We start from the raw sequence: 27,170 nt of genomic DNA, 5'->3' as shown, positions 1-27,170 counted from the left end.
GTCACGTCTGAGGGCGGGCTGGAGTGGTTGGGGGAGGGTAGGAATACGTCATCTGTGGGAAGGGCGTGATCGTCTGCTGCTGCGAGCAGGATGTGGTGTGCGTGGTTATTCTGTGAGCCGTAAGCCTTGAGCTAGTTTATATGAAGCCACGCAGACTTACCATTGGGATAGGTTATTTTGTATACTGAAGGCTGACTTTGTCCGAAATGGAGTACGGTCCGGAAAATTTGGGGGCGAGGAATGAACTGGGGTTGTAAAGGGAAAGCATAACTTGTTGCCCTACTGTAAACTCAGTGGCGTGTACTGTTTTGTCGAAACAAGCCTTGCTCTGTTTCTTCCTGGTTCCAAGTCTCACTGCTGCTGCGAGTTGGGCTACCTTTATGTTCTGTACCAGTTGTGTAACCGCATTTTCATGCGTGAGGGCTGTAACTGCGTGGCTGGCCAAATCCAGTCCTAATAAATACTCAGTGCCTTTCATGGGGCGTCCGGTCATGAGGGTGTGGGTGGTGTACCCTGTGGACGTGGATGCCGTGTTTCTTAAAAACATCAAAGCAAATGGGAGTACTGAATCCCAGGTGCTGTTATTCTGCTGTACCATTTTCCTGAGGGTGGCTTTCAATGTCCTATTCATTCATTCTACAATATCACTTGACTGGGGGTGGTATGCGATGTGGAACTTTTATCTAATGCCGAAGATCGTGAGGACGTTTTTCATTACACGTCCGGTGAAATGGGAGCCTTGATCAGACTCTATACTGCGTGGGAGGCCCGATCTTGTAAAGATGTGGTGTGTTAATATTTTAGCCGTTGTCTTGGCTGTATTAGTTCGTAATGGAAATGCTTCCATCCATTTGGTGAACGTGTCTATGACCACCAACACATACTTGTAACCATTTCTGCACGGGGGTAGGGGTCCTATATAATCTATCTGGAGATTTGTCCAGGGTCCATTAACGGGACGGGTATGACTAAGTTGAGCCTTTTTTGCATGTCTGTCCAGATTGTTCTGGGCACAGATTAAGCAATTCTCTCCTACTTTGAGTGTGGCCGGGGCTCATGTTGCCTTTGCCATTTTCCAAACACACTTGTTATCTGGATCAAAAGAAAGGTTATGGGAGCTCATGAAATCGATCCCAAGGATATGTTCTGCTGTCTGGGGCATATCAACTAAAACTACGGGGTGTGTAGTCATGATGTTACCTATCTGTATTGCTACAGGGGCTGTGATGTGTCCCTGTTGTAAATGGCCTGTAAAACCGCTGAGTGTGATGGTGTCTGTTATGGGCCACATGTCTCGCTGGAACATCGTGGAGGAATTAAGTGTGGTGCGGGACCCTCATGTGTCCCAAATAAATTCTACGGGTTGTCCCAGGACTTTGCCTGCTACTACCGGTCTACCGGACTTGTCCCAAAGGGTGTCGCAGACCCAAGTTGGGGAGCCCGAACACCGTCAGTCGGTGCCATTCATGTCTGCATTCTCTGAACGGGCACTAACGCTATGGATCGGCTTTGCCCTATTCCTGTTTAGGGTGCCTGTCTGTTGGCTTCTCTGCTGCTTCGGGGCACGTTGCACTCTCGTGCAAAGTGTCCTAGCTGTCCACAGTTGTAACATTCCTGAGTTTTGGGCTGGGATTGGCTGTTCCTGTCCTCATTTACCCATGTGGGGTTCTGGTGTGCTTTAACTGGGTTCATTTCTGCTTGCTCTTCATCGGGTGTTATAAATGCGGTTTTGCCTGCAATTGATTGCTCCCAAGCGCGGGACAATCTCTTCAAAACCAATTTTTCATTTTGGGCCTCATCTGAGGGGTCATAATTTGCGCAAGCTTTTCGTCCTGCCTCTGTGGCGTGGGAGACTAGAATTCGGATCCATTTGGCCATATTATCTGGGGACAAATGGGCGCGGGCCAACTCTCCAAAAACTGCGGTGAAGTGAATCCACAAACGTCCAGCAAACGCTGTGGGGTGCTCTGTCTTCTTTTGCCTACACTTATTTAGGCCTTCGACGGGGTCTCCTCTGTTAAAGCCGATCGCATCAAGGATCGCTGTGTGCATTTCTTGGAGTGTGCCTCCTCCTACATTCTGTGGGTCGGGAAGGGCTGCTACGACTGAAGGGTCGAGGCTCAAAACTGTGAGCTTCACTTGCTCCTTCTCGTCCAGGCCGTACATGGTAGCCTGTTGTTTGACTTTCACGAAGAATTGGTGGGGGTCTGAAGTGGGAAGGAACGGTGTAATTTTTCCACACGCGTCCCGTAATTGGGTCACGGTTAACGGGGTTGTGTAAAGGAAGTCTGCTTCTCTTTCTCCTGCGGCCCTGCGGTGTGTGGTTACAGGGTTCATGGGGGGGTGTTCTGCCTGTTCTGTTAAGGTTGGGGCGCTTTCCTTTTCTGGGGGTTTCCTGCGTACATGTCCCATGTATGTTTCGATGGGCAGTCTCGTTCAATTCCTGCAGTCGGGGCCATTTTCCTGATCTAATTGGGGTCCGAATGTACTTTGAAATCCATTTTGAACGGAAAGCAGAGATTGCAATTCTGCAATTTGCTTCCGGCACTTTGCGTGGTCTACGGAGCTCTGCCTTTGTTCCGTTGTGGAAGTATGGAGTGCTCGTAGGGCTGCTTTTAAATTATTGCACTGTTTCTGCAATTTCTCAACTTGCTGTTCTGTCTCTTGTCTTACAAAGACCGCACGTTGCGTGTCCTGGTAGGCATTATCGTATTGCGTCTGAAAACTGTTCAAATGCGGGAGACAAGACTGATGTGTGCTCTTGGCATCATCCACCTCTCTGTCCCTTGCTGCCAACTGCTCTTTTAAATCTTGATTGTCCTTCTCTACCTCACTCACGTCTACCTCACTGGTTCTGTCTCTCTCCTCTATCTCTCTACGGAGCGTCCCAACGACCTCCTCTGTGCCTCGCAATTGTGCCAAACAGTACACAATTGCCATCGGCTTGCGAGTTTTTCCCAAGCTCTTCTTGTGGATCTCTGACAGGTTCTCCCACCAAATATGTCCTATACTCCCGGGTCCTGTTTCCTCATTATTGCAGAATTCACTCCAAAGGGGCCATCCTTTCCCTTTGAGATATTTCCTGATCTCATCTTCCCAAACGGGACACTGTCCTACTCTACTGGTCGCTGCGACCTCGAATTCCTGGGTGTTCATAAGGTGTTCCATTGCCTTCATTGCCATTTTCTCTATCTCGGTTCTCTACTGAATTTGGAACAGGGAGTGATAAAGTTGTGATGTAAACACGCGTACGGCTTACGCTAATTTCCGGCCTACAAAACGCCCGAGTTTTTTGCAACAAAATCTCTCGGGTTTACCTTATATCCCTGTTAGTACGCATGCATTAACACACTTCCGAATCTCAGAGGCTTGATCAGTACTGTTTTGACGCTTGTGGTTTTTCTTTCTGTTCCCAATTGGGTTCTCAATTCAAATTTTGGGTTCTCTCGGAGTGGTTAGGCCACTTCTAAGTTGAGTCCCACCAGATGTCGCCAGTAAATATTGCTAATGTTTGGTTAGCTCTTAATTTGGCTCTGTTTAATCATGTTTGCTCAAGAGTCGCCAGGTATCTTTCGACACCGCCACAAGGTTCAGAACCGAATACTGATCAGTGACTTGATACACCAGTTATTAAGTTCAAAAACAATGCTCATTTATTTACACACAGTCAAATCTATTCATGCATAAACTCTACAAACTAAACAACCACTATTACTAAAGCCTATACTTAGCTTCGGGTGCCCACTCAGTCAGAGGAACAATGGCCGTTGCTCGGTTCTGAGGCTGCTGGGTTGAGCTGTTTACGGGGCAACAACTAGGAGCGTCTATCTCGTAGCGTGCGTTGACTTGGAACTTACTTGGTCTGATGCAGCTGCTAGGCAGGTCTCTCTCTTCACTGAGAGCCAAAACCAAAGAAGTAAGATTCTCCCTTGGGAAATATCTTTTATACTGAAAAGGACTTTGCGCGCTTTTGGGCAGGCCTTGAACTTGGCCTCAACTAATTGGGCCTCAACTAATTGGGTGTTTCTCAATCAGTCGTATCGATTTTCCTCCAATAGAGGGGTGGTTCCCTGATCGCTGGGTGTGTCCTGGTGACTGTCAGTCTGCTTTGTCTTAGCCTCTTCTGGCGCCGGGGAGTCTGCCTTAACATTGTGTATCTAAATGTTTCCCTTTTGTCCCCGAAGATGGCTCATTAATATGTAGATTGCTTGGCAGTTTCTGTCCTGTCTGAGAGCTTAAGGTTCTAATCAACAGACAGAGCTTGCACCTGCTTGTTTCTTAGCATTGTCCAATTTTCCCTGCATTCTTTGCAAGTGTCAATTTTGTAATCGGGACATGGCCATCCCAGATGGCTACATGTTGGGTGGGGTTACTGGGTTATGGGGATAGGGTGGAGAGTTGGGCTTTGGTAGGGTGCTCTTTCCAAGTGTCGGTGCAGACTCGATGGGCCGAATGGCCTCCTTCTGCACTGTCAATTCTATGATTCTATGTGTTTGTTTTTAATGTGAAAATAAGCTGATACAGTTTTGTATTGGTACAAATCTGGAACGGTGACATTTCCTTGTTTAATGGTTAGTGTGATATCTGGAACGTTATGTGGTTGCTTTTCAAATATTTGTTACTGTCGACCGTTTAATAAACATAATATTCTCGAGTGGCTTCTCGTGGGTACACATGCAATGCCTCAGACGGTGACTATTGCATCGTATTGACTCAAACTCTGAAGCCTGGACAGTGTGCCTGAACCCGAGAAGCATCAGCACCATAGAGGCAGCAGCCAACAATCAAACACTCAGGGCTGGGCTTCAGCACTGTGGATGTCATCATGACCAAAGGCTGAGTGTGTGGATCAGGGGAGGGAACCTGAGCACGGTCTCCCAAATGTTCCCGGAAGGGGTCTGGCATCAAGGAGCTCCTGCTGTGGCTCGGGTTGAGTGTGCAGAGCAAGGTTTTCCAGCACAACTGGCTTGGTGGATGACACTCTGAGAGAAGGCAGAATATAAAGGGTGGGAGAGTCTTGGGGAATTTGAGGGTTTTGGGGTGGAAGTCCTAACTGATTATCGGTCTATCTCCTTCTCCAATTCCTCACTGAGACCAAAATGGATGGTCATGTCGGTCCTGCAGAGGCTGCTCTCACGGTGCTGGTGGCAGCACAGGTAGCTGGATGCCGTAGAAGGCAGCAGTATTGAAACTAGCTGGAGGCGGCAGCCCATGTGCAGGGGGGTGCTGCAGGAGGGTACTGAACACCCTTAAGACCCGGCCACCCATCAAGCCGAGGAGGAACCCAAAGGGGAATGCCAGCAATGGCCCAAGGTGTACAGGCATCTTTGGTCTTTCGAGGTGATGATGGACAGCATGTGCCGCAGGAGACTCCGACTTAACAAGGAGACGGTGCGACACATGTGCCACATCCTCGAGGACTTGGCCCCCTGTGAAGGAAGAGGACGCTCGCTTCCGGTGGCCGTGAAAATCACCGGAGCCCTGAAATTCCAAGCCACTGGTTCATTCCAGGGCCTGAATGGGGGCTTGTGCGGCATATCACAAGCTGAAGCCCACAAGGGCATTGGTAAGTCACGGATGCCCTGTATTTTCAGGCAGCCGACTATATCAAATTTGAGCTAGACCAAGCCCACCAAGATACCCGGGCTGCAAGATCTCTGCGATCGCCGGGCTGCCCCAGGTCCAGGTGTAATTTATGGCACGCATGTTGCTTTGCATCACTGGGGCATCAGGGAGTGTCCTTCATTAACAGGAAGGGGTTCCACTCCCTGAATGTTCAACACGTGTCCCATCCACTACCTCCCCACCCCCCAGCCCAACTACCCTGTTTCGCCCTGCCAGAGTCTGTGTAACATCACACAAAGGTGTTGGGTCTGTGTGAGCACTGTCAGCGGGTCAGTATGCAAGGTAAGAGGGTAATCACTCACTGTGAGGTTAACTCTGGTGCTCCTCAGTTTATGCCAAAGTCTGACTCCTGTCTTACTGCTGACAACACGCTCACACCCATCCTCTGAACAGGGTCTGCATTGGGGACATGTGATCTTGGACCACTGTGCCCGAGGTGGGGGGTAGGGTGGGGTGTGCAGGCAGGCCCGCTCTGAAGATTAACTTCACATGTGTCAGGTGGGACATGTTTTAATTGTGAGCATTTGACTTTTCCATTCCCCCCCAGCTACAAATAATGCCCCCTCAACTCCCATTGCGCAACCAATGATACTCTCTCTTCTTGATCTTTCGTGGTCTACTGCACCGATGAGGTGAGTCCCCAGGAGGAACATCAGAGGTGGAGGTAACCTGCTGCTTTTCCAGTTCCTGTGGCCTTTGATGCCACAGGAACTGGAGGCGGGGGATTTGGAAGAAATGGAGACGAATGTCGTCTCCTTGGTAACAAGCCTCCAGCGCTTCTTCCTCCCTTACGATGCCCCTTGGGCCATGGGGATCTCTGAAGGATGGAGGGGCAGCTGGAGCAAGCTCCATAGGCCTCTGCATCATCTGGCTCTGCCAGTCCTGGCAGCTCCCGATTGTCTACACATTCAATGATGTTGCTCAGAGACTGGGCAATGTTCTGGAGTGCCCCAGCAATGTCGACCTGCACCTGGGACACATTCCTCAGTGACTGGGACATGCTCTGCAGTGCCTCGGCAATGCCCACTTGCGTCTGGGACATATCCTTCATTGCCTGGGCATGATCTCAACACCCTCAACCATGGTCATCACAGACTGAGCCATGCCTTGGACACAACCACTCAAGACGCTAACCTTGTGCTCCTGGCTGTCGACTGAGGTTGCCACCCTAGCAGTGTTGACCTCGATGCCACGCATTGTTGGCATCATCTCTTGCGCATATAGCCTTTGGGACTCCTCCAATCCGCTATGTACTCACCGGAATGTCACTGACATCCCCTCCTGAATCTCACAGCCGTGTCCTAACTGTGGTGATGTGCATCACTGTAAATACATGTAAGCTAGTCAGACACTAGAGGGAGCACCAGAAACATCACACACACACACTCAACCAATAGATAAGTTAGATGGGAGGCGACCAATGGACATTCACAATACACAAGGAGGTGACACGACCACAGGGGGGCATTACACCAACCCATACATAAAGGACACCACACACATAATCAGCCCCCTTTTGGCCAGTGGAGACAGTCAGTGAGGAGAGGCACAGGGTTGATTCATTATCACACCCACCACGTGGAAGACAGCAGCTGGTTAGTCAGTTTAGGTAGCTACAATAGGATTAGCAGTAGTGTCGAACTCAAGTTATAAAAGTGTACATAGTGTAAATAAATGAGTTGAAGTTATTTACACGTCTCGACCTTCCTTGACAAATGCAACACAAGGAAGCCGCTTATGTTACAAAGGAAACATAACAAAACATGGTACCATGAGTGAACTGCTTAAAATCCAGATAGCCATACCTCAGCATACAGTGACAACCAGTAATACCCACACAAGATGTACGGGCTCCCGATTCCGCAGCCGCTCCGGTGCCACGGCGATCTCCGTGAAAACTGGCAGCGATTCTGGCAAACGTTTGAATTCTACCTGGTGGCAGCTGAACTTAAAGACCTGGCCGATAATGAAAAAATAGAGTTTCTCCTCCCCATCGCCGGTGCAAGAGCAGAAGAAATCTTTTAAAAATTCAAGTTCTCCAAGGGGCAAAACAGGTACGACTTCCAGGCAGTCCTGGACAAATTCGGCAAACACTGTGAGGAAAACACACTCCAATCGGCAAGGAAAGGTAAGAGAAGCACCAGTACTCACATCGAGGCCAAAATCCCGGACCAGAGAGCGATTTGGGTCGAGGTCGGCGGCCATCTTGCTAAAGGGACTACACTAGCACAGTTGCGCGAGAAGTGCGCAGAACCGGAAGATTCGTTTGCGCATGCACGAGACGCCATGCATGCGCAATCAAGAAAACGGCCATCGGTAAAGGAACATCGATCTGCGCATGCAAAATCCCTTCCTACGCGTGACGCGCGTCATGACGTCAGAGGCCCCAGACCGCACCAATTTAAAGGGGACACGTCCCAAATCCAATTTAAAGGAGAAACGTCCCAAATCAAAGAAAACATATTTTAAAGCTGTAAAACAACCTTCCTTCACCTGGAATGACAGCACAATGCCTCAAATTGAACCAGGAAATGAATTTGACCTCCGAAGAACCCTGCAACAAGCAGTTACGTACGCACAAACCGATGATTCCGACCTCGAATACTTCGATACCGACCTTTACATTTTTTCTGGACCTCGCGAGCCCAATGACAGCTCCATGGTCCTAGACGACTACGACTCGGACGAATCTTTGTTGTTGCAAATTGGCAGATGCGGATTCATTTTTCGGATTTGAGGATCTTCAACCCAGCAGATATGACGTCCCAACTCATCAGTGCAGGATGATGCTGCAGCCTGAAATTAAGAGACAGAAAGCGGTACAAGCCCACAGAGAGCCGCCTGCTGCCACACAGAGCGTGGTCCATGCCCCACTCAGGGTTCCCGACTCTACGAAAGAAGACATGCAAGACTCCACACCGCAGTCCTTGCAGGACCAAGACGTGACTCCAGTGTCACAAGACTCCACAGCAAGCTCGTGGACAGACTCCACAATTGCATAAACGCATGACTCCGATGCGCAGTCCTTGCAGGAACAAGACCATGAGGGTCTAGCAACCTCCCCTGACCAAGTCGCGGCAGACGATGCAAGTCTGCCATGCTCACGTAAACAGCAAGAAGGCTATAACAGTCTACCATGCTCCACTACACAGCAGGACGACCATGACGGTCTATCATGCTACAATGAAGGGCACAGCACTGATGAATGTTCAAGCCCAAATGAAGACAAGCCAAAGGAATCGCCTCTTCCAAGCCCGAAGAAAAAAGGATTATGCGCTGACCTTCTGGATCATTCCAGCCGAAGAGATAGTAATAATGCTGCACAGTCACAGAAGGATGCTGAGGATTTGCTAAAAAAATTGCTTGTATGTCTAACTTGCAAGGAGCAGACTGAAAATTGCCATTGCTTTAGTACGGATCAAAATAATGGACAAGACATTGATCCTCATTCAATGGAAATAACACAACCTGAATCATATCTACAGCAGGGACAGCTGTCTCCCTTCAACACAAAACCGCAAAGTCCCAACTACAGAAACCACCAGTTAGTCAGTAATGACTCTTCAACCCCTGATGGGAATATGAATCGCATTGAACCTCTGCACACTCCACTGATAAATGAGCAGAACATTGGAGCAAGAATCCTGAGGACACCGACATCGAGTAGCCAGATAAAGCACTTAAAACCCGCAGCAGTTTCAAGTGAACCAATTGCGCTTTCCAGTGATGGTGAAGATGCAGATAAGGTCGACCCGATTATCCATTGTACCACATTAACTCCAGAGATTAAGCATTTATGTCCGGGGAGTAGAATGTGGGCAATTGAGAACAATAAAAGAGAGACTGTGACTGTGCCAGTCCCAGCAAAATCAGAGCCAGAGACTATGAAGGCATGTACATTAGAAAAGGATGCATATGAAGTAACTGAGAAGAAAATTGAAACGGACTGTTCTTTGGAAACTAGTACAATGACGAAAGAAACATTGGATCTAACATTTGATGCCCTACATATGGGAGAAATTGAGGGAAATGAACAAGGTTCTGTAATGTCTGGGGGAAGATTTAAAACTCCAAAGAATAAAGCCCAAATGAACGACAACGCCAAGACAATGACAGTCCACCCACATTGTTTGCACCACTAGATGAAAACTCTGACAATTTACCCAACCCTAGTGAACAGCAAGCAGCTACTGAGGATCTACCCACGGTATGTGAAACGAGTGACGACAGCATCCCACTTCCCATGCAAAAGGTGCAAAGTGACAGACCTCAGCTAGTGCATACAGAGGCACTCGACGATCACGGTGAGACCACTGGTGACTCCGGTGACACCACACTACTTCCACCCTCAATTGCTCGAACCTCTCCACTAGTCAATGCATTCCTGCAGGTTCCGACTCCAGACGTGCAGCTTCAAGAAAACTCAGCTGACCCCAGTGAACCGGCTAAGACTCCGGACGGGGAGCATCAACAAAAAACAGACCAGACTCCAGATGGGGAGCAAACGGCGACTCTGATTCACGTAAGCCAGACTTTACTCCAGACAGGCAGTGTCGCAATCTCAGTGATGGCACGCTCAGGGTGACAGCAGATGCCACAACGACAGGAGATGGATCACGTGACAATCACACTGGGTCAGCAATAACAAGCAGCAGCTACAGTCCAAGAGGAATACACCAATTTTCACCACAGCTATGTCCACACATTTGTTCCACACCGACAGTGCGGCCAATGACAGCTCATGCTGGACAAACCCAGTATTCAGGCCTGCAGCAGCCAGCAGTCTATGCAGCATATTCTCAAACAGGCCAGCACTACGGATTGCCCACTAATGGAATCAAGACCGAAGGAGGACTACCGCCAGCGCAATTTGCACTACAGACTGGATGCCTTAGTTACTGCCCAGGATTTGCTGCACCACAGCCTGGCCAGACAGCATATTCCCATCAGATGCAAGGTTCTAGTTTCACACCATCACCAGACATTCTGTCTCCAAATCGACATGCTTCAACGCTTCTCAGCAGAATCACCCTTCCAGCACAGCATGCGGTCAGAACCAGTATGCACAGTCTCATCCGACTTCAACATCTGGCACATCCATGACCTCGAACGATACTGTTGATGGTACCTCTTCAATGTCAACGACCTATCAGCTACAAGATGCCATCCGACAGCACCACCACAAACATAAAAAGAAAAAAAGAAAAAGACTCCAAATCGGACAGCGCAGTGATTCAACCACTTCTTGGTTCCTGTTGATGGTGTTCATAACCAAGAGAGACATTTGACCATGATGTTTGATGGTTTATGGACTCACATGAATGATTTGGACTTATTGTTTCATCACCATTCCCATGACTTGTATATACCTTACCTTCTCTACCTGTTCTTTGTTCAGTTTTTCTTAAAGCGTACAGAAAATATGAACATATAAAAAGGGGAGGATGTGGTGATGTGCATCACTGTAAATACATGTAAGCTAGACAGACACTAGAGGGAGCACCAGAAACATCACACACACACACTCAACCAATAGATAAGTTAGATGGGAGGCGACCAATGGACATTCACGATACACAAGGAGGTGACACGACCACAGGGGGGCATTACACCAACCCATACATAAAGGATCATGATCAGCCCCTTCGGCCAGTGGAGACAGTCAGTGAGGAGAGGCACAGGGTTGATTCATTATCACACCCACCACATGGAAGACAGCAGCTGGTTAGTCAGTTTAGGTAGCTACAATAGGATTAGCAGTCGTGTCGAACTCAAGTTATAAAAGTGTACATAGTGTAAATAAATGAGTTGAAGTTATTTACACGTCTCAACCTTCCTTGACAAATGCAACACAAGGAAGCCGCTTATGTTACAAAGGAAACATAACAAAACACTAACATCTGCATCAACTCTGAGATAACCTCGTCCAGAGGCTCGACATCTGACTGGTACCCAGCCAAGTCCTGGAATCCAGCAACCTCCGACTGCTGACTCCCGTGGATGTTCCTGCTCGACCTGATGTGTATCAGCAACTGTTTGGTTGTTCACCAGATTGTGCCCCAGAAGCCTGTCCATCAATGTCGCCTACCGTGTCTCTGTGCTGAAGGAAGGTGGGGGTGATAGCTGTGACACCTCGATGGTGGTCTCCTCGGAGCTCTCCTCTAAGGTGGTCTCTTGGGTGGCAGAGTGGGGGGGGACAACTCCGAATGGCCCAGCCCCATCAGGTGGAAATTCTGCGAACCATTGGGGGGGGGGGGGGGGGGGGGGGGGGGGTGGTGAGTGGGAGATGCTGAGGAACAAGCACGAAGACCAGATGTGGAAAGGGTGTGAGGTACAAGCCACTGATTTGTGGGCGGGGTGCGAATTTGAGGGGTGGCAGGTTGAACTGATGCCAGTAGAGAGGCGATAACTTACTCTTGCAGCGCATTGGAGGTCGTTGGTCTTCTTCCGACATTGGACGTTGGTCCTCATTGTCATGCAGCTGACACTGAGAGCTGCTGCCACTGTCTCCCAGGCAGTATTGGTGGCCCTGCTGCTGGCCCTCCAACCCCCTCGGGGGAACAGGGTGCCCTGTTTACATCAACGACATCGCGAAGTCTGGCCAGGTCGGCATCCCCAAATCAAGGAGCAGGTCTTCGCGCTGCCATGCTTGTGTGTTGACTGGGAGTGAGTGGTGAGGGAGCGTTTAAAAGCAGCTCCCACATGTTCGCGTAGAGACACTGAGGTACGAGTCTGGCAAATTCCACGGGAAACCAGCCAGTATTGACAAGAAACTCATGGGGCTCATTTTCCGACACTAAGTGCCTTTAAATATGGGCTGTGATCTTGCCAATGCGGCTGTCGAGAAACACCCTGCCAATCGCACCCAAAATGACACTTAGAAATATTTCCGTTAAAACGCGCCCAGCAAGTATCTAGCATTAATCTACCACATTCAAATGAAATCATGGTCTGTATATAGCTCTAGTGATTCAGTGGGTAGCTCTCCTTCCTCTGAGCTGGAGGACGCTGGGTTCATGTCCCACCCCATGACTTCTTGTCTCTGGTGTGGGTATACCATTGTGTACTGGTGTCAGTGTCCAGCCCAGATAAATGTGGAGGATTAGTGGCAGATACAACATCTGACACAATCTCAGACTAAAGGAACGATCCTTTAAAACAGAGATGAGGAGGAATTTCTTCAGCCAGAGGGTGGTGAATCGGTGGAACTCTTTGCTGCAGAAGGCTGTGGAGGCCAAATCACTTTAAGACAGAGACAGATAGGTTTTTGATCAATAAGGGGATTAGGGGTTATGGGGAGAAAACAGGAGAATGGGGATGAGAAAAATATCAGCCATGATTGAATGGCGGAGCAGACTCGATGGGCCGAATGGCCTAATTCTGCTTCTATACCTTATGGTCTTATCTGGCTCTAAAACCACCTGCCAAAATCAAAATAAATTCTGGTTGAAATGAATATGATCAACCAGCATTGTGGTTTAACCTTGTAACATAGGAAAAAGCTTAAAGAAGAGCCAACTAATGAAACTAGCTAAATTCTAACGTGAAATCATAAACATTTACTGTTCTAATTAAATGTTTTTATAGTTTCTCATCCTCATTTGCCTTGAATTTAAAGCGGATAATCATTTAAGAACAATGAATGCTCACAGTCTCACTGAAGTATTGATGAAACAACGGGTTACGCTATTACACCATAAGATGTAGCAGCAGAAGGAGGACATTTGGCCCATCGAGCCTGCTCTGCAACTCAATGAGATTATGACTGATATGAAATAATAATCCTCAACTCCACTCTTCTGCCTTATCCTGATAACCCTTGATTCCCTTACTGATTAAAACTCTGTCTATCTCGGCCTTGAACATACTTAACGACCCAGCCTCCAGAGCCCTCTGCAGTAAAATATTCCACAGATTCACTACACTCTGAGAGAAGAAATCCCTCCTCAGTCCTGTCTTAAATGGGCAACCCCTTATTCTCAAGTGATGCCCCAGACTCTCCCACAAGGAGAATCAACCTCTCAACATCAACCCTGTCAAGCTCCCTGAGAATCCTGTAAATCTCAATAAGGTCACCTCTCATTCTCTAAACTTCAATGAGTACAGACCCAACATACTTTATTTGGGAGTGTAAGGTTTTTCAGTAGGTCAAGTGATGTGGGATTCTTCAAGTTTTACCCTGGCACTTTGTAATAATATTTTCTGCCTATGCCATAGTTTGATAAAAGATAGTTGCAAGAATAACTTCTGAATAACAGACATAATTGGGCAGCACGGTAGTACAGTTGCTTCACAGCTCCAAGGTCCCAGGTTCGATTCCCGGTTTGGGTCACTGTCTGTGCGGAGTCTGCACGTTCTCCCCGTGCCTGCGTGGGTTTCCTCCGGGTGCTCCGGTTTCCTCCCACAGTCCAAAGATGTGCAGGTTAGGTGGATTGGCCATGCTAAATTGCCCTTAGTGTCCAAAAGGTTTGGGTGGGGTTACTGGGTTACGGGGATGGGGTGGGGGGGGGTCCTCTTTCTGGGGCTGGTGCAGACTCGATGGGCTGAATGGCCTCCTGCTGCACTGTAAATTGTATGATTCTATGATAATGATTCATGAGGTCCGTGGTAGATTTATTGGGCACAGGAAAGATTGCAATGTGGACTGTGTTATAGACAGCAACCTATACAATTCTTCAAAAATATGTTAAAGGAGGTAAATAGAAGAGAACCAAATGGAAGCCTTTTCCTGATTAAACTGTTTAAATGCAGGTACATCAGTAGTGACACCTCTGTAAGACGGGTGATGGCCTCCAACCATTACCTGGCTAAACAGTGAATTCTCTCATATTGTGATTTAGTGGACAAGCTACCCAATATATCCAGCCCACAATTATAATTGCTCGTCTGCTTAAGTTAGCCATTTTGCAGCTTCAATACATTTTGATGTGAACAACCCCACAGTGGTTCTTCTCATCTACCCTGACACGGTTTGCAGTCAATTTACAGCTCCTCTATGATGCGTATGAAAGAATGAGGGGACGTGTGAAACAAAAATCAGTGAAATGTTTGTCCATTAATAAACGGTTCACTGCTCTATGTGTGTGAAAGAATATACAACTGCCTCTCAATTGAGTTTCAGTAACTCAAACGAAATAATGCTACATAAGAACATAAGAACTAGGAACAGGAGTAGGCCATCAGGCCCCTCGAGCCTGCTCCGCCATTTAATGAGATCATGGCTGATCTTTGTGAACTCAGCTCCACTCTCCGGCCCGTACACCATATCCCCAAATCCCTTTATTCTTTAGAAAGGTATCTATCTTTTTCTTAAAAACGTTTAAAGAAGGAGCCTCAACTGCTTCACTGGGCAAGGAATTCCAGAGTTTCACAACCCTTTGGGTGAAGAAGTTCCACCTAAACTAGGTCTTAAATCTACTTCCCCTTATTTTGAGGCTATGCCCCCTAGTTCTGCTTTCCCCGACCAGTGGAAACAACCTGCCCGCATCTATCCTATCTATTCCCTTCATAATTTTATATGTTTCAATAAGATCCCCCCGCATCCTTCTAAACTCCAATGAGCACAGTCCCAGCCTACTCAACCTCTCGTCATAATCTAATCCCCTCAACTCTGGGATCAACCTAGTGAATCTCCTCTGCACTCCCTCCAGTGCCAATATGTCCTTTCTCAGGTAAGGAGACCAAAACTGAACACAATACTCCAGATGTGGACTCACCAACACCCTATACAATTGCAGCATAACCTCCCTAGTCTTGAACTCCATCCCTCTAGCAATGAAAGAAAACTCGATTAGCCTTCTTAATCACCTGTTGCACCTGCACACCAACTTTTTGCGACTCGTGCACCAGCTCACCCAGGTCCCTCTGCACAGCAGCATGTTTTAACATCTTACCGTTTAAATAATAATCCATTCTGCTGTTATTCCTCCCAAAATGGATAGCCTCACACTTGGCAACATTGAATTCCATCTGCCAGACCCTAGCCCATTCACCTAACCTATCCAAATCCTTCTGCAGACATCCGGTATCCTCTGCACTTTTTGCTTTACCACTCATCTTAGTGTCGTCTGCAAACTTTGACACATTGCACTTGGTCCCCAACTCCAAATCATCTATGTAAATTGTGAACAACTGCGGGCCCAACACTGATCCTTGAGGGACCCCACTAGTTACAGGTTGCCAACCAGAGAAACACCCATTTATCCCCACTCTCTGCTTTCTGTTAGTTAACCAATCCTCTACCCTTGCTACCACTTTACCCTCAATGCCAAGCATCTTTAGTTCATGCAGCAACCTTTTGTGTGGCACCTTGTCAAAAGCTTTCTGGAAATCCAGATATACCACATCCATTGGCTCCCCGTTATCTACTGCCCTGGTAACGTCCTCAAAAAATTCTACCAAATTAGTCAGACACGACCTACCCTTTGTGAACCCATGCTGCGTCTGCCCAATGGGACAATTTCCCTCCAGGTGCCCCGATATTTCCTCCTTAATGATAGATTCCAGCATTTTCCCTACAACCGAAGTTAAGCTTACCGGCCTATAATTACCCGCTTTCTGCCAACCTCCTTTTTTAAAAAGTGGTGTCACGTTTGCTACTTTCTAATCCTCTGGGACCGCCCCAGAGTCTAGTGAATTTTGATAAATTATCACTAGAGCGTTTACAATTTCCCTAGCCATCTCTTTTAACACTCTGGGATGCATCCCATCAGGGCCAGGAGACTTGTCTACCTTTAGCCCCATTAGCTTGCCCAATACTGCCTTCTTAGTGATTACAATCATCTCAAGGTCCTCACCTATCATATCTTTATTTCCATCAGTCACTGGCATGTTATTTGTGTCTTCCACTGTGAAGACTGACCCAAAAAACCTGTTCAGCTCCTCAGCCATTTCCCCGTCTCCTATTATTAAATCTCCCTTCTCATCTTCCAAAGGACCAATATTTACCTTAGCCACTCTTTTTTGTCTTATATATTTGTAGAAGCTTTTACTATCTGCTTTTATGTTCTGAGCCAGTTTACTTTCATAGTCTACCTTACTCTTCTTTATAGCTTTTTTAGTAGCTTTCTGTTGTCCCCTAAAGACTTCCCAGTCCTCTAGTCTCCCAATAATTTTTGCCACTTTGTATGTTTTTTGCTTCAATTTGATACTCTCCCTCACCTCTTTAGATATCCACGGTCGATTTTTCCCCTTTCTACCGTCTTTCTTTTTTGTCGGTATGAACCTTTTCTGAAAACTGTGAAAGATCGCTCGGAAGGTTCTCCACTGTTCCTCAACTGCTTCACCATGAAGTCTTTGCTCCCAATCTACCTTAGCTAGTTCTTCTCTCATCCCATTGTAATCGCCTTTGTTTAAGCACAAAACACTAGTGTTTGATTTTACCTTGTCATCCTCCAACTGTATTTTAAATTCCACCATATTGTGGTCGCTCCTTCCAAGAGGATCCCGGACTATGAGATCATTAATCAATCCTGCCTCATTACACAGGACCAGATCTAGGACAGCTTGTTCCCTTCTAGGTTCCATTACATACTGTCCCAGGAAATTATCCCGGACACATTCTATAAACTCCTCCTTAAGGCTGCCTTTACCAATCTGGTTAAACCAATTGACATGTAGATTAAAATCCCCCATGATAACTGCTGTACCATTTCTACATGCATCCGTTATTTCTTTGCTTATTGCCTGCCCTACCATCCTGTTACTATTTGGTGGCCTATAGACTACTCCTATCGGTGACCTTTTTGCCTTACTATTCCTGATTTCCACCCAAATTGATTCAACCTTGTCCTCCATAGCACCAATATCATCCCTTACTATTGCCCGGATGCCATCCTTAAACAACAAAGCTACACCACCGCCCTTACCGTCCATTCTATCCTTTCATATAGTTTGATACCCTTGGATATTTAACTCCCAGTCGTGACCATCTTTTAACCATGTTCAGTAATGGCCACTAAATCATAGTCATTCACGATGATTTGTCTTTGTTATGAATCCTACAATCTTGATCAGTAACTTTTCGCAAATTATTTTTCCTCTTACCCTTTCTCCTAATTTTCCTTGTCTTTGAACCCATATCTCTACATAATAACCTGTCACGTAACCTGCTGCCTTGCTCTCAATTAACTATTATACTGTCCATAGCTTTACCCTTCCCTTCCCCCCAACTTGCTAGTTTAAAGTCCTTGTGACCAACCTATTTATCCTATTCACTTGAACACTGGTCCCAGAATGGTTCAGGTGAAGACCGTCCCAATGGTACAGGTCCCTCCTGCCCCAGTACTGATGCCAATGCCCCATGAAATGGAATCCCTCTTTCCCGCACCACTCCTTTAGCCACGTGTTAACTTCCCTAATTTTCTCAACCCTATGCCAATTGGCACGTGGCTCGGGTAGTAATCCAGAGATTATAACCCTGGAGGACCTGTTCTTTAATTTAGTCCCTAGTGTTTGATAATCCCCAAACAGGTCCTCTTTCCTAGTCTTACCTATGTTGTTAGTCCCAACGTGGACTAATCTTAAATTTTATTTCTTTGAGGAAGTGACAATGTTAATTGATGAGGGAAGGGGCAGCACGGTAGCATTGTGGATAGCACAATTGCTTCACAGCTCCAGGGTCCCAGGTTCGATTCCGGCTTGGGTCACTGTCTGGGCGGAGTCTGCACATCCTCCCCGTGTGTGCGTGGGTTTCCTCCGGGTGCTCCGATTTCCTCCCACAGTCCAAAGATGTGCAGGTTAGGTGGATTGGCCATGATAAATTGCCCTTAGTGTCCAAATTGCCCTTAGTGTTGGGTGGGGTTACTGGGTTATGGGGATAGGGTGGAGGTGTTGACCTTGGGTAGGGTGCTCTTTCCAAGAGTCGGTGCAGACTCGATGGGCTGATTGGGCTCCTTCGGCACTGTAAATTCTATGAAATTCTATGAAGGGCTGTAGCTGTCATATACATGGACTTCAGTGAGGCGTTTGATAAAGTTTCCCATTGCAGGTTGATGGAAAAAGTGAAGTCGTATGGGGTTCAGGGTGTACTAGCTAGATGGATAAAGAACTGGCTGGGCAACAGGAGACGGAGAGTAGTGGTGGAAGGGAGTGTCTCAAAATGGAGAAAGGTGACTAGTGGTGTTCCACAGGGATCCGTGCTCGGACCACTGTTGTTTCTGATATACATAAATGATCTGGACAAAGGTATAGGTGGTCTGATTAGCAAGTTTGCAGATGATACCAAGATTGGTGGAGTTGCAGATAGCGAGGAGGACTGTCAGAGAATACAGCAAAATATAAATAGATTGGAGAGTTGGGCAGAGAAATGGCAGATGGAGTTCAATCCAGGCAAATGCAAGGTGATGTATTCTGGAAGATCAAATTCAAGAGCGGACCATGTGGTCAATGGAAGAGTCCTGGGGAAAATTGATGTACAGAGAGATCTGGGAGTTCAGGTCCATTGTACCCTGAAGGTGGCAACACAGGTCGATAGAGTGGTCAAGAAGGCATACAGCATGATTGCCTTCATCGGGCGGGGTATTGAGTACAAGAATCGGCAGGTCATGTTACAGTTGTATAGGACTTTGGTGAGGCCACATTTGGAATACTGCGTGCACTTCTGGTCGCCACATTACCAGAAGGATGTGGATGCTTTAGAGAGGGTGCAGAGGAGGTTCACCAGGATGTTGCCTGGTATGGAGGATGCTAGCTATGAAGAAAGGTTGAGTAGATTAGGATTGTTTTCATTGGAAAGACGGAAGTTGAGGGGGGATCTGATTGAGGTCTACAAAATTATGAGAGGTATGGACAGGGTGGATAGCAACAAGCTTTTTCCAAGAGTGGGGGTGTCAATTACAAGGGGTCACGATTTCAAGGTGAGAGGGGGAAAGTTTAAGGGAGATGCGCGTGGAAAGTTTTTTACGCAGAGGGTGGTGGGTGCCTGGAATGCTTTGCCAGCGGAGGTGGTAGAGGCGGGCACAATAGCATCATTTAAGATGCATCTAGACAGATATATGAACGGGCGGGGAACAGAGGGAAGTAGATCCTTGGAAAATAGGTGACAGGTTTAGATAAAGGATCTGGATCGGCGCAGGCTGGGAGGGCCGAAGGGCCTGTTCCTGTGCTGTAGTTTTCTTTGTTCTTTGTTTATAATTGGGTCCATCCAACAAATTTTTTCAGGTAAGTTATTTTCTATGTGAAAAACTAATTGGTTATATTAAATTAGCATCCATTAATGTAAAAGCAAGCATGAGATGTGCTGAGTGCATCAAGCAGCCACTCCATGTGTGAAACTCTGAAACTCTCAGAACGTCATGTTAAACATCAATTGGAAGAAGGCCTGAGGGTGGCAAGGCACAGACTGTATCCTGGGTGGGGGACTTCAATTGCCCATCACCAAGAATGGCTCGGGAGCATCACTACTGACCTAGCTGGTTGAGTCCTGAAGGATGGTGAAGTATGCAGGGGAAAATCTGCTTTACCTCATTCTCACCATCTACTTCTCACAGATGAATCTGTCCATGGCACTATTGGTAGCACGGCAGCATGGTAGCACAGTGGTTAGCTCTGTTGCTTCACAACGCCAGGGTCCCGGGTTCGATTCCTGCTTCGGTCACCATCTGTGCGGAGTCTGCATGTTCTCCCCGTGTCAGCGTGGGTTTCCACCGGGTGCTCCAGTTTCCTGCCACAAGTCCTGAAAGACGTGCATGTTAGGTGAATCGGACATTCTGAATTCTCCCTCTGTGTACCCGTGTGGGCGCCGGAGCGTGGCGCCGAGGGGATTTTCACAGTAACTTCATAGATTTCAAACAAATAGAGCAACCCTGGCCATCCATGAGGTGCTGTGGGCGATCAGTAGCAGCAGAATTGTATTCAATTACTATTTGTAAACTCATGGGCTGGCATAACTGCCATTGCCAGCAAGACGGGAAATCAACCCTGGTTCAATGAAGTATACAGGAGGCATGCCAGGAGCAATACCAGGCATACTGAAAAATGAGATGAAGCTAAAACACAGGACTATTTGCATGCCGAACAGTTAAAACAGCATGCGATAGACAGAGCCTAGATAAGTGGATCAGATAGGAGCGCTGCAGTTCTGCCACATCCAGTTGTGAATGCTGATGGACAAGTAAACAACTCAGTGGAGACAGCTCCTCAAATATCCCCACCTCAACTATGGTCGAACCCAGAAGATCAGTGCAAAAGGCAAGGCTGAAGCATTTGCTACCATCTTCTGCTGGAAGTGCCAAGTAGATGATCCATCTCAGCCTCCTTCTGATGTCCCCAGCATCACAGATGCCAGTCTTCAGCCAATTCGATTTACTCCACATGTTATCAATAAACGGCAGAAGAAATAAATACAGCAAAGGCTATGGACCCTGTCTGAAAATATTCCAGCAATAGTAATGAAGACTTGTGCTCTGGAACTAACCACTCCCCCAGCCAATCTGTTCCAGTACAGCTACAACACTGGCAATGTGGAAAATTGCCCAGATATGTCCTGTACAGGACAGAAACAGGACAAATCCAATCTAGACAATTACTGCCCTATCAATCTCCACTTGATCATCTGCAAAAAGATAGACAATGTAATCAACAGTGCTATCAAGTGACATTTACTCAGCAATAATCTGCTCATTGATGCTCAGTTTGGTTTCTGCCAGGCTCACTCAGATCCTGACCTCATTACAGCCTTAGTTCAAACTGTTGCTAACTTTTGGTTGGTTCAATTGGCTGTTTTATAACCTTTGCTCTCGAGTCGCCACGAGGTTCAAGTTCAAGTAATGACCAATAACTCAATACACCAATTAGTAAGATTCAAATCAAAGCACATTTATTATACACAGTAATCGCTACTCATGCATAAATTCTACTTCTAAGCTACTTCTACAACTAACAGGTCGATACTTAGCTTCGGACTGGCCCACCAGGTCAGGGGAACAAATGGCCTTTCGTTCGGGTTCTGAATCTGCGGGATTCAAAGTTGGTACGGACCGGTAGCTAGGAGCGCCTATCTCGTAGCGATGTTGACTTAAGACTTACTGGGTCTTGGCGGCAGCTGAACCGGTCACTGTCACGGGTTGGTTCGCGTTGCTGAGTGACCTGGTCAAGAAGGACAATTTGAACTTGGGAGCTTAACTATAAAGTCCCCAGGGGCTCCCCGCCTTTTGGGGCGGACCCTGTACCTGGTTCGATTTCTCCAATACTGGAGCGGTTCCCTGATCGATGGGCGGTCTTGAGGTGTCCGTTAACCTCTTTTGTGTTGGCTCCTGCTGGCGCCGAGGAGTCTGGCTTGGCTTTGTTTATCCCAAATGTTTCAATTGTTCCCAGGGATCGCTCATTAGTATGTAGATGGCTGCTACATTATTATGCAGATGGCTGCTTGTATCGATGCTGTCTGGGCTTTTGCAGAGTTTAATACACAGCAAACTTGCACCTGCTGGTTTCTGCCTGTGTTGGCTGAATTTCCCTGCAGCCTTTGCTGTTCTCCATTTTACGTCGGGAGTTGGCCAACCCAGGTGGCTACAAAACATGAAAAAAAGAGCTGAATGCCAGAGGTGAGAGTGACTACCCTTGACATCAAGCAGCATTTGACCGAGTATGGCATGGAGCCCTAGCTAAACTGAAATCAATGGGAATCGGGGGAAAATGCCCCACTGTTTGGAGTCAAACTTAACACAAAGGAAAATGGTTGTTGTTGTTGCAGATCAATCACTTCAGCCCTTGGACATTGCTGCAGGAGTTGCTGAGGGCAGTATCCTAGACCCAAACATCTTCAGCTGCTTCTTCTATGCACTTGTCATAAGGTCAGAAGTGGGATAGTTGTGGATGATTGCGCAATGTTCAGCACTATGTAACTCCTCAGATACTGAAGCAGTGCCTATCCATATGCAATAAAATCTAGAAAACATTCAGGCATGGACTCATAAGTGGCAAGAAACATTGCGTCGCACAAGGACCAGGCATTAAACATCTCCATCAAGAGATGTTCTAACCATCACCCATTGACATTCAATGGCATTATCATTGTTGAATGTCCCACAATCAACATCCTGGATTTACCATTGACCAGAAATTCAACAAGACGAGCCATATAAATAATATGGCTAACAGAGCAGGTCAACGGCTGGGAATTCCGCAATGAATAACTCCCCTCCCGATCCTCCAAAGCCTGTCCACCATCTACAAGGCTGGAGTGTGAAATAATACTATCCGCTTCTCTGGATAAGTGCAGTTACAAAAACACTCAAGAAGCTTGACACAATCCAAGACAAAGCAGTTGGCTTGATTAGCACTCCCTCCACCACCAATGCATAGCAGCAGCAGTGTCTGCCACATGCGCTGAAACAACTCACTGGGGCTCCTTCACCAGTGCTTCCCAAACCCATAACCTCTACCAGCTAGAAGGACAGGGCAGCAAGTGCATGGGAAGACCACTTCAAGCTACACACCATCCTAACTTGGGACCATATCGCCTTTCTTTCACTGCCATGTGGGTACAAATCTTGGAAATCCCTTCCTACAATAATAATTGCTTATTGTCACCAAGTAGGCTTCAATGAAGTTACTGTGAAAAACAGTAAAACAGAAAAACAAAATTACTAGTTACCACATTCCAGCGTCTGTTCAGGGAGGCTGGTACAGGAACTGCACCCACGCTGCTGGCCTTGTTCTGCATTGCAAGCCAGCTGTTTAGCCCAGTGTGCTAAATCAGCCTACCTGCAATGTGGATGTGGCTGCACCATATGGACTGCAGTGGTTCAGGAAGGCAAGGACAATTAGGGATGGGCTATAAATGGTGACCTGGCCAGCAATGTCCACATCCTGTGAAGCAATATTAAAAAACCTTCACTGCCCTTTGGGCTCAGTGCAGTTGAATATAGCTACTTAGATCAAAGGGTGTTGGGAGCCAGCACAAAAACCATATTCCCAGCTCGTTCAGGCTGTAAAGAATAGGAAAAGGATCATGCATTTCCTTTGTGCGAATAGAGCATCATAACAGTACTCAGGTGGATTATGGGACTGCCACCCTCTCTTCACTCCCAGTTCTCTATAGGCAGCCAGCAGTCCTTCAGCACTGTTTCCACAACAGACTGCCACAATTCTGCATTATCTATTGTACTATTGTCTGCATAGTTCTCTCATTGAACTGAAGGTTAATACAGTGTGAAGTTTTCATGTTGCTGTATCCTTCGAAGGCACACCATTGAGCCTGATGCTTCCTGTATCTTAATGCTTCCAACCCGTCATGAACATTTCCAATAGGTCTCCACTTTTTCCATCAAACACAACTTAAAAGCAAAATGCTGCAGGTATTGAAAATTCAAAATAAAAACAGAAAGTGCTGGAAATACTCAACAGGTCAGGCATCATTTGTGGAAGGAGAAACAGAGTTAACGTTTCAGGTTGATCACCCTGGAAGGATGGAAGTACCCGAGGAGTAATGATTTGCAGGGCTATGGGGAAGGACAAGGGAGTGGGACTAGCTGAGTTGCTCTTGGAATGAGCTGGTATGAACACAATGTGCTGAATTACCTCCTTCTGTGCTGTAACCATTCTATGATTTGATGATTCTATGGAAATGATTAACTTTGTAAAATGGACTCATGAATTCTTAAAACTTTGATGTGGAGATGCCGGAGTTGGACTGGGGTGAGCACAGTAAGAAGTCTTACAACACCAGGTTAAAGTTCAACAGGTTTGTTTCAAACACTAGCTTTCGGAGCACTGCTCCTTCCTCAGGTGAATGAAGAGGTATGTTCCAGAAACATATATACAGACAAAGTCAAAGATGCAAGACAATGCTTAGAATGCAATCATTTGCAGTTAATTAAGTGTTTACAGATCCAGAGAGAGGGGTAACCCCAGGTTAAAGAGGTGTGAATTGCCTCAAGCCAGGACAGTTGGTAGGATTTTGCAAGCCCAGGCCAGGTGGTGGGGGGTGAATGTAATGCGACATGAATCCCAGGTCCCAGTTGGGGCCGCACTCATGTGTACAGAACTTGGCTGTAGGTTTCTGCTTGGCGATTCTGCGTTGTCGTGCGACCTGAAGGCCACCTTGGAGAATGCTTACCCGGAGGATCAGAGGCTGACTGTCCTGCTCACATTCTAAGCATTGTCTTGCATCTTTGAATTTGTCTATTTGTATGTTTCTGGAATATACCTCTTCATTCACCTGAGGAAGGAGCAGTGCTCCGAAAGCTAGTGTCTGAAACAAACCTGTTGGACTTTAACCTGGTGTTGTAAGACTTCTTACTGTCTTAAAACTTTGTCCTTGGTCAAGCAATTTATTGTCCAAACCCCTAACTTTCATAATCTATAATATAAAAATAAGCATCCATCATGCATTCAATATCAAAGTTCGTGTTCAAAATTAACATTTTCAATTCTATGCTATATTAAACTTCTTTTGAACTTTAGGCATTGCAGTCCTCTTCTGAGGTTAATGAGAAAAACATAGAACATACAGTGCAGAAGGAGGCCATTCGATCCATCCAGTCTGCAACGACCCACTTAAGCCCTCACTATCCCTGTAACCCAATAACCCCTCCTAACCTTTTTGGTCACTAAGGGCAATTTATCATGGCCAATCCACCTAACCTGCATATCTTTGGACTGTGGGAGGAAACCGGAGCACCCAGAGGAAACCCACGCAGACACGGGGGGAACGTGCAGACTTCGCACCGACAGTGACCCAGCGGGGAATCGACCCTGGGATCCTGGCGCTGTGAAGCCACAGTGCTATCCACTTGTGCTACCGTGCTGCCCCTCAGATACAGTTTTAGGACTAGAAATTCTAACTACATAATTGAAAAGACAACATTAGAATCAAGTCAATAGTAGCACGCTAGCACAGTGGTTACCACTGTTGCTTCACAGCACCAGTCTCCCAGGCTCGATTCACGGTTTTGGGCACTGTATGTGCGGAGTCTGCACATTCTCCCTGTGTCTGTGTGGGTTTCCTCCGGGTGCTTCGTTGCTTGTTAGGTAAATTGGACATTCTGAATTTTCCCTCAGTGTACCCAAACAGGCGCCGGAGTGTGGCTCCTCGTGGATTTTCACAGTAACTTCATTGCAGTGTGAATGTAAGCCTGCTTGTGACAATAATACAGATTATTATTCTTAGGTGTAGAGAACAATAAATCACTTGTATTAAGAGCAGCAAAAGGTTATCGCCTATTTCCATTGAGATTACATTTTGTAAACGTTTTTCTTCCTTCTACTCACGTCTGCTAATTGCAGTAATTAAAATGTGTGGCACCAGTTAACATGACCTTGAGAAGGAATGCTTCAAATTGCATCATCATGTAACAGTGAGAAGATTAATTGAATTTCAGAGAAGTTGGGGTTATTATATTTGTATATTTATGTAGAATTTTACATGGAATCATGATCCAAGTTTCCTCAGAGCACTTCCCCTCTGCTGCCGTGCCTTCACTGAATTGTGTTGGAAACCTTATTTACAGACGTCAGTGGTGTTTCTGCCCCACTGGGGCTGGCTGGGAGGCAGGGAGACCTGCAAAATAATGAAGGAAGGTGAAGGAAAGGATTTCAACAATGAAAAAAAAAATTGAAGCTTACATTTAAAAGCTTGTGGATGGAGGAGGAATTGAAGATTGAGGAAAGTGAAGACTGATGGAAGTGAGGATTTACATATTTCAAGGTTTATGATGATGCTACAGCTGTAGCAGAGAAACCTAACTGCCCTTGTGAAGGTTTTCAAATTTGACAAGTTGAATTAATGTGGGTCATCGTCAGTGAGAAAAGCAAAAATTGTTGAGATCTGTTTTTAAGTATAATGAAGTCTCTTTTTGTGGTAGCAGTTGAAAGTTGTAATTGAACAATGAATTCTTATATCGATATAACATGGATAAACTGGTACCTGGATTAGTATGAGGTTGATTTTCTGTTTGTGTGCTTTGTTACAGATATTAATGGAAGGTACTGTGGGAGATAACTTAGGTGGAGATATTGGAATTGACGACCTATCCTTCATGGATTGTACTCTCTATAATGGTGAGTACATTATTTATTGTTCAATTATAGAAGTAGTTTCTTCGGCATTTACTGACATTGTGGATTTGACCTCTTTTTAGTGCCCTTTATACTGTTACTCTTATGACTGAAAGATGATGTTAGAAAAAATATAACTACAGTGTGGCTAAAGGGAGCAGGCAATATGCCATCGCTCACTGTATAGCTAATGATCAAGGAATTTATAACCCCAGTAGAGACAGTTGGTAAAAAGATTGTATTGAATGCCTCATAAACCTGCAGCTGGAGTTAAGTATGGACCTTGCACAATATTTGAAAAAAGGAGAATAGTTTGAAAGTAATGTGTGTGATTTTGCAGGTCCATTAGCCACGGGGGCAAATCCCATAATGGCTGCTAAATATCGCAAGAGGTCAAAAATGGCATATGCGTCAGCGAGATTTCCAATTGCGATGTTCCTGGGCCCTTCCTGAGGATGCAATCAGGTTCATGCCCAGGAACGGCAAGAACCTGATTTGAATTCATTTTAATGAATTTTAATCTAATTCGCAAGTTTAAAGTCGCATCT

At 46.4% G+C, this 27,170-nt stretch overlaps 1 protein-coding gene across 1 annotated transcript in view; it reads left to right on the top strand.

Moving 5' to 3' along the window:
- LOC140425847 (MAM and LDL-receptor class A domain-containing protein 1-like) overlaps positions 1-27,170 on the top strand; it is a 659,308-nt gene that overhangs the window by 247,746 nt on the left and 384,392 nt on the right. The window contains exon 20 of the mRNA XM_072510232.1: positions 26,538-26,625. Within this exon, the coding sequence (XP_072366333.1) occupies positions 26,538-26,625 (88 nt within the window). The remainder of the gene's footprint in view (positions 1-26,537; positions 26,626-27,170) is intronic.

The sequence above is a fragment of the Scyliorhinus torazame genome, chromosome 6 (assembly GCF_047496885.1).
Source record: "Scyliorhinus torazame isolate Kashiwa2021f chromosome 6, sScyTor2.1, whole genome shotgun sequence".
Classification (NCBI taxonomy): domain Eukaryota; kingdom Metazoa; phylum Chordata; class Chondrichthyes; order Carcharhiniformes; family Scyliorhinidae; genus Scyliorhinus; species Scyliorhinus torazame.
Note: the sequence above shows the minus strand (reverse complement) of the source record. Positions and strands in the feature narration are given on the sequence as shown.